Source organism: Propithecus coquereli, unplaced genomic scaffold (genome assembly GCF_000956105.1).
Source record: "Propithecus coquereli isolate 6110/MARCELLA unplaced genomic scaffold, Pcoq_1.0 Scaffold513, whole genome shotgun sequence".
Lineage (NCBI taxonomy): Eukaryota > Metazoa > Chordata > Mammalia > Primates > Indriidae > Propithecus > Propithecus coquereli.
In genome coordinates, this window is record NW_012150986.1 from 1,484,845 (window position 1) to 1,492,062 (window position 7,218).

The 7,218-nt window shown below is 38.2% G+C and overlaps 1 protein-coding gene across 1 annotated transcript in view; it reads left to right on the forward strand.

Moving 5' to 3' along the window:
• Positions 1–7,218, forward strand: part of BEND2 (BEN domain containing 2) — a 54,184-nt gene that overhangs the window by 40,862 nt on the left and 6,104 nt on the right. The window contains exons 13-14 of the mRNA XM_012656628.1: positions 807–1,038; positions 3,056–3,259. Coding sequence (XP_012512082.1) covers positions 807–1,038; positions 3,056–3,259 — 436 coding nt within the window. The remainder of the gene's footprint in view (positions 1–806; positions 1,039–3,055; positions 3,260–7,218) is intronic.

Genomic DNA, 7,218 nt, shown 5'->3' on the forward strand with positions numbered 1-7,218 from the left:
TAGTTACTGATGCCCGAGCTCCCCCATTCCACCACCAGAGATTCTGGTTGAATTTGCTGAGGGCAGGGCCCAGCATAGCCATTTTTTTTTAAAGATCACTAGGGTAATTCAAATGTGTAGTCTGATTTGAAAGCCACTAGGAAAAGAGAAAACACATAATAAACAAAACATTAAAAACAAACAAAAAGTTGTCATCCTCAAGAAACTATTTATTCATGAAATGTTTATTATGCACTGCATTTGCGCCAGCAATTCTCATTCAGTTCGTTAGACAGAGCTACCAAGTCCCCCAAGAAACAGTAGGTCATGACAGCCTTTGGTGGCACAAATAAATTTAATAAATGAACCCAGAATATTTCACATAAAGAATCTAAATATGTTTTCTAACATCTACTAAGTGAAGTATCACAAGAATGGAAAAACAAGCACCATATGTACTCACCATCAAATTGGACTAATTGATCAACACTTATGTGCACATATAGTAGTAACATTCATCGGGTGCCAGGCAGGTCGGAGGGGGAGGAGGGGATGGGTATACACACTTAATGAGTGTAGTGCGCACCGTCTGGGGGATGGGCACGCTTGAAGCTCTGACTCCGGCAGGACAAAGGCAATATATGTAACCTAAACATTTGTACCCCCGTAATATGCTGGGAAAAAATGACATCACAGTTTATTTAATTTTAAAATTGATAATAACCACAGTCTCAACAATTTTAAAATCCCTCAATTTTCTAAACAAAACACTTGAAAAGTGATGAAAGAAAAGACATTTTGGTTATAGATCCAGTTTTGTGTTTCAGCAGAAAACTGTTGGCAAAAATAAAGGCCCTACCGAGCCTGGTGCACCAGCGTCTGCAGATTTGAATGGTGAAGGGGGTAGTGTTGGCAGTGAAGGCAGTTCTTCGTTACCTCTGCATACGAGCGCCTCGGACACAAGAGAAAATGGGGCTTCTCAGCAGCCCAGTAATGCTATCCCTGAAGAAATGAAAACACCTTCCACTGGTAACTCCATAGCACCTCAAGAAGCACTGAGTGAGTTTTAAAAATAAATTCTCTCGCTGATAAATGTTGAATCCGGGTGATGCATTTATGGGGCTCATTGTATTATTCTCTCTACTTTTATGTATGTTTGAAAAATTTCATAAGAAAGCAAAACAATTCAAACTCTTATATTAATGAGTTAATGAAATATAGATGCCTAGTTCTGAGACTGATTGCTTTTAGCGTGAAGCCGATTCTGTTATTTTTCCTGCACAGAGCAGCTCTGTGCCGACTCACCCGACACATGTGAGCGCTCTGATGAGGCACCATCCTCCACAGCCGGGACGAAGTTCTTGTTCTCTGTGTGCCTGCCTGGCACACTGCAGGTGCTCAATAAGGATTTTTGGCATAAATTAAGGAACCCATTTCCTTAGAACATTTTGTTCCCACTGCTAAGCTGGCTGTTGAAGACACATCCTGCTTTGATTAGTGCTGCGTGGCAGTGGTTCAGTAGGTGACTGTGCCACCTGCCATTCATGCTTCACAGTTCATCTTGCCCTATGTTAACCCTAACTAGAACATTACCTGGGATCCTGTTCAAACAGAATTATTGAAGTGACATATCTTTATATTATTTTTTCCATTCTAAAAGCAATCTACTGTATTTGTTAAGGTTGTACACTGTAGAAACAACGACAAAAATCACTGGACCAGTAGCTCCCACATTTAAAGAAACAAAGAACAAATCGAGTCTCAGACAGACAGGAGTCAGAGCAGCCCCAAGACTGTGGGAAAGAGAAAGAATTGCATCTGGGGAGCTTGGGTCACATGTCTCTAACCCTCCCTCAGCTATAACGAGGGGACAGGCCACTGTGAGCCAAGCAACCTACCGTAGTTCGTGTGTAGTCTGTTATACATGAAACATTATGATCTCCATATAATTACGCTCCTTCTCTAATATAATATGTATATGTTTTTCCTCAAAAATCTACAACCTTCATAATCATTGATCCCAATAGGTTTATAACATTCCATTGAGTAAGTGTACCCCAATTTATTTAACTACCTCCCTCTTTTTCGTCATTTTTTTTTTTTTTGGCTTGAGGGTTTTTGGGAAGGGGATTATAAATCACACTAACACAAAAAATCTTCATTTGGATAGCTTTTTCCATATTTTGGATTACTTTCTTAAGTTAGGTTCTCAGAAATTAAATTACCAGGGTAAAGAATATTGACCTTTTTTCCTGACCCTTGATAAATATTGCTTGGTTAATCTCCTAGAGTTAAGCAAGTTAAGTCTTTGGACCCATTGAATGCATTTCTAAATAATATCTCTTGGTAAATGTTGAATCTAGATGATTCAGCAATTTATACTGCCACCCATTAAATGATGGATGTTCCAAGATGAAAAATAATGTTTATTGACTTGTAAGAATCATAGTGTACTCCTCTAATATATTTTCTTGAACAAATAATTCCTTTATGTAAAATATAATATTTTTCAAATATGGTTCATCGAATCACTATGGACCAAAGTTGATGATTAAGCTGTAGAATTGAGAAATGAAAACAGGTTTAAAATTTATTTTTCAGTTCAAATAAGGTATCTAAAATACATTGTTTAAGATGAATCAGCAGTTTGTTGATTTTTGAATGATGAGTTTAATACTAAATAAAAAACCTACATTTTAATACTTATAAATATTTCAGCAAGAATCATGGTGCCTATTTTTGAAAAAGCCTTTCTTATAAGTAGGGAAACAATGCATTAAAATTACTTAGAATTTGTTACTAAATGTAATTTTAAAACTTATATCCTAAAAGGTAGCAGAATACTAAATCTTCCTCTTGAACATGGGAGCATGTGTAATCACGTTAGCAGTGATTTCTACTCATCTCTCATGCTATCTCATAATCCACTAAAAACAAGGCTTTAAATTCTTTTAACTTCTCAAATTCTTGAGCCAAAAAATTCAGAAAAGTCAACCTTTCTATTACAGCCTTAAAAAAAAAAAAATGCAACCTAACATCTGCCATGAAAATTGACATCTTTTGCTTTTGCTCCTAGACTATTTTGGAAATCCACAGAGAAATATACAGATGCCATATTCAGTACTGAATATAGCAAAAAGGAAGACTCGCCCAGAGCTGTCAGCCAGATACCTTATTCGTAAGCTGTTCACTGAGGACGTCCTGGTCAAAAGTAACGTCTATGGCAGTCTGAGGCATGGCGTGAGTGCCCTTAACTCCAATACTATCAACGCTCTCCGAGGTTTGTTACGTGTAGAGTATGTCAGAATAAATAAAAGCCAATTGTGTTGGAGAAGAAGGGCAGAAAGAAAAATCCATTAAGTGTGTGTATGTTCTGAGGATAGATGGAGCTCATACTAAGTCCCTCATTAGGGTCTAACAAGGAACAGGTTCATGAATTGCATTTCTCTTTGTATTTGGGTTCTTAGCGCTAATTGCTCTGTCCCGAATGGCTTTACTAGAACAGGAAAGGTGTTATTGACGGTGGCCCCCTGCTCTGGACTGCCAGGGGATGGGGACTCAAACACCTTCATTGACAGGATCAAGGTGGAAGCTGCAGGGCTTCTTCAGTTTGCAGAAGTATCAACAATAGCAGAGGAGGTTAAAATGCTAAGTTTTTCTTGTGCTCATTAGCATTGTATAGTCTCTATGACATATGTAAATGAAGTAATAAAGCTCCCAAAAACAATTCTGTGAAATCTTAAATTTGGACAAAGCAGGAAGCAGAATATTTCCTTGTGTTACTGGTACCCAGCAAAGATGTAGCTCTGAACCCCAACCTATCTCAGTTGGCTCCTCTTTGGTTCCTACCTTCATATCACACATTTTTATATCCAATAAATTCAAACAGCACTGGTGTTTCAGGCTAAACTAAAGAAACCTGGCTTACAGCTCCTTTTGTAAGCATTTGCTAGCATCTAACCCAATTGTTTTCAAACTTTTTTTTTTTGCTGCAATCCATAACAAGAAATACATTTTGCATCGTGGCACAGTACATGGCTCTGTGTATGTGTGTGCGATTTTTAAAAAACCAAAGCCAAAGTTTCACAAACAGGATTTACTCTATGAGTGTGGCATGTCAATGTTTTCTGCTCTATTACATTTCTTTTTTAAGGTTTGCAATTGCTGATTTCGTGACCTAGTAATTGATGACAACTTGCAATTTGAACATCACTGAGCTAACCCATAAGGCAAAAAAACCCAAACCCAATTTCTCTTACCTTATGGTAAACACAGTTTGTAGCCAATTCTGAAATGAACATGTTTATAGAAGAAATAGCATCTTTATAATTAAAAATTTTTTAATGTGAGGAAAAATGAGACTTTTATAGTTCTTTAATATCTGGAATAGAATAATTCCTTCAAAGTTGATGAAAAATATTTTCTTAAGAATTTTATCTTGTTTTATCTCTTACTGAATTATATTAAAATCAGGAAGATGTCTTTTGCAGTAAAAAAATATTCAGCATGCATTTGACATACTAATCCACATAGAGCAGATTTTAACAAATTTCCCATAAGACTCAAAGTTCCATTGCTTTGTAGAAGGGCAGTCACGTAAGTTAGTTCAGCAGTGAGAAAACAGTAGAGTCATTGTTGTCCCAAGGGGCAGAGTCAGGCCCAAGGAGTAGAAGCTGACAAGGAAGCATATTTCACTTTAATACCAGGATAAAATGAACTTGGAGAATGAAAAGAGTGAGAGAGCAAAGGCTGGGAGACCAGCAATGAGAGGAGAGAGAAGACCCTGCACTTGTGGGAGGACTGGGCTTATGGCTTCTAATATAAGTTCTGTAATAGTATTACTTCATTTTAAATGAGTTCAAACATACAGAAATGTATGGAAAAGAATATAATAATATAACAAACACTTGTCTGCCCATCACTGACATAAACCTTTTGCCTTTTGTGCTCCAGGTTTTTTATTTTAAAAAATAATAAAACATGACTGCTGTAATTAATACTCCAAGCCATCATCCCTTTCCCCTCTCCTGCTCCCCGGAAGTAATCACTCCAAGTCCTGTAGTTGGTATATCATTCCCATGTGTGCTTTATACTTTTGCTACCTATGTTAATAGACCCATAAATAATATATAATATTCTGTAGTTGTTTTCATGTACATAAATGGGGAAGTATAGTATATATCCTTTTGCACATTTTTTTTTGTCACTCACCATTATGTTTTTGAGTCTTGTTCACACATTTGAACTGCTGATTGGTATCCCATAGAATGAATAAACCAATTTATTCTTCTATTCTAATATCATTTCTCCTAAGATTTTGTTATTTGGGAGAGTTCAGTATCACTTACAGAGTATAATTTATATGGAGGAAGTTAGTAGGCTGCAGATTTGCAATCAGTGAATAACTCTCACTCCTTAAACCCCCTATGCATGTCTTCATATTGCAGAACTGTAAAATCTTAGCAATAGGAAGTGCTTTACAGGCCCTCTAATACAACGTTCCACCCAGAGCAAGAATTCCCATCTCAGCTTGGGCATAGAGTTGCCTCCCCTGGGCTTGAACGCTTCCATTGGTGAGGCTGCCTCTGTCTCAGTAAGGCAGTTCACTGCGTTTTCAGAGAGCTCCAATTCATGGAAAAGTCATTCCTCCTGGTGACTCAAAATGTACCTCCCTGTAAGTCATACACATTTTATCCTGGCCTTCAAGTAGTTAATGACAGCTGTTACTTCCTGCTGGCCCTTTAGGAGATAATAACTACACCCCCTTTCCCTCCCTTTTAAGTTCAGAACCAAGTGAGAGAGAGCCACTCAAATCAGGCAAGTGGAGATAAAAATAGCAGCTTTATTCTTGAACCATACGTGCTCAATTTGTCCAAACTTTCCAATGTAAAGATCTCTCCCCATGGAAGTGCGAGGGTTGAAAGGAAATGTTCCACCCAACCTTTTCCCTCTCAAGCCTTACACTTTCACAGTTAAATATCGCCATTTCCTTCCATAATTCCTCACATAAATGTCCGATCCTTCATGATCTAACGACTACCTTCAGATGACACAATAGTACTATTACCTATTATTTAGGCCGTTAATGCAGCCTAAAATGGCACTTGCCATTTTAAAATTTATGGTCAACTAAGACCCCTGTATCTTTTTTTCTATATACTGACACTTATCCAGTACTTATATTGTTAGTATTCAGGCTGTTACTATTTATACTATTAGTATTTTTTTAATGTAAGTGTAGGAAAAATATGAATATAAAAATATTTATTCCTCCTGCATTTTATCCTGTTAGTGTAGGTCAGCATTCCCCAAATTGTGTTTTTCAAAGACAGCTGAGTGTTAACAGGTGTTTCGTGAATGAAATACCTTTTCGTCAAAGGGGTGTTTCGTGAATGAAATACCTTTTCGTCAAAGGGTTAGGAAGGACCTTAAGCCTCAGTCAATAGGTAGTTTTCAGGGTTTCACTTGACTCTTAGTTTTTTTGTTTTTTTTTAAAGAGGCAGGGTCTTACTCTGTCACCCAGGCTGGAGTGCAGTGGCATGATCGTAACAGCAACCCTAGTAGCCAAGACTACAGGTGCACACCACCATGCCCAGCTAATTTTAATTAATTTAATTTTTTGTACAGAAAGGGGTCTTGCTATATTGCCCAGGCTGGTCTCAAACTCCTGGCCTCAAGTGATCCTTCCACTTCAGCCTCCCAAAATGCTAGGATTACAGGTGTGAGCCACCGACTCTGAGCCTGGCTGACTCTGAGTTTTAAAACATGTTTTGAATGCCTTTAACTGTCAAGCCCACCTGGATCACCCCCAGTCCTGCCCCCTGATCCTCTGTTGTCTTAAGCACTGCCACCTCCCTCATTCATGGATCCCACCAACACGGCTGCATCTGGAACCTTTGAATCCATGAAAGGAGGTTCCGTGTGTCTTTACTGTGGGATTTTTCAGAGCACTGAATATGCTTGTGTGCGATGTAAATCCCCAGGTGGGGTCTAACTCCAGAGTGTAGCATTGCCCATTTGCGCAGCCGGAACCTTTCCCCTAAGAAACTTCTTTTATGACTAGTGTTCCAGAGAACACACTTTGGGAAACGCCAACCAATTCAGGCTACTTGTTGCTACCTGTTGAAAGCTTTGCCAGTGCTGTATTTGTCTTCCAGTGTTTTTTATTATCCCTCCCAGCTTTGCTGTCATGGGCAGACGGGACAAGCATTCTTTCTTTCTTTCTTTTTTTTTTTTTTT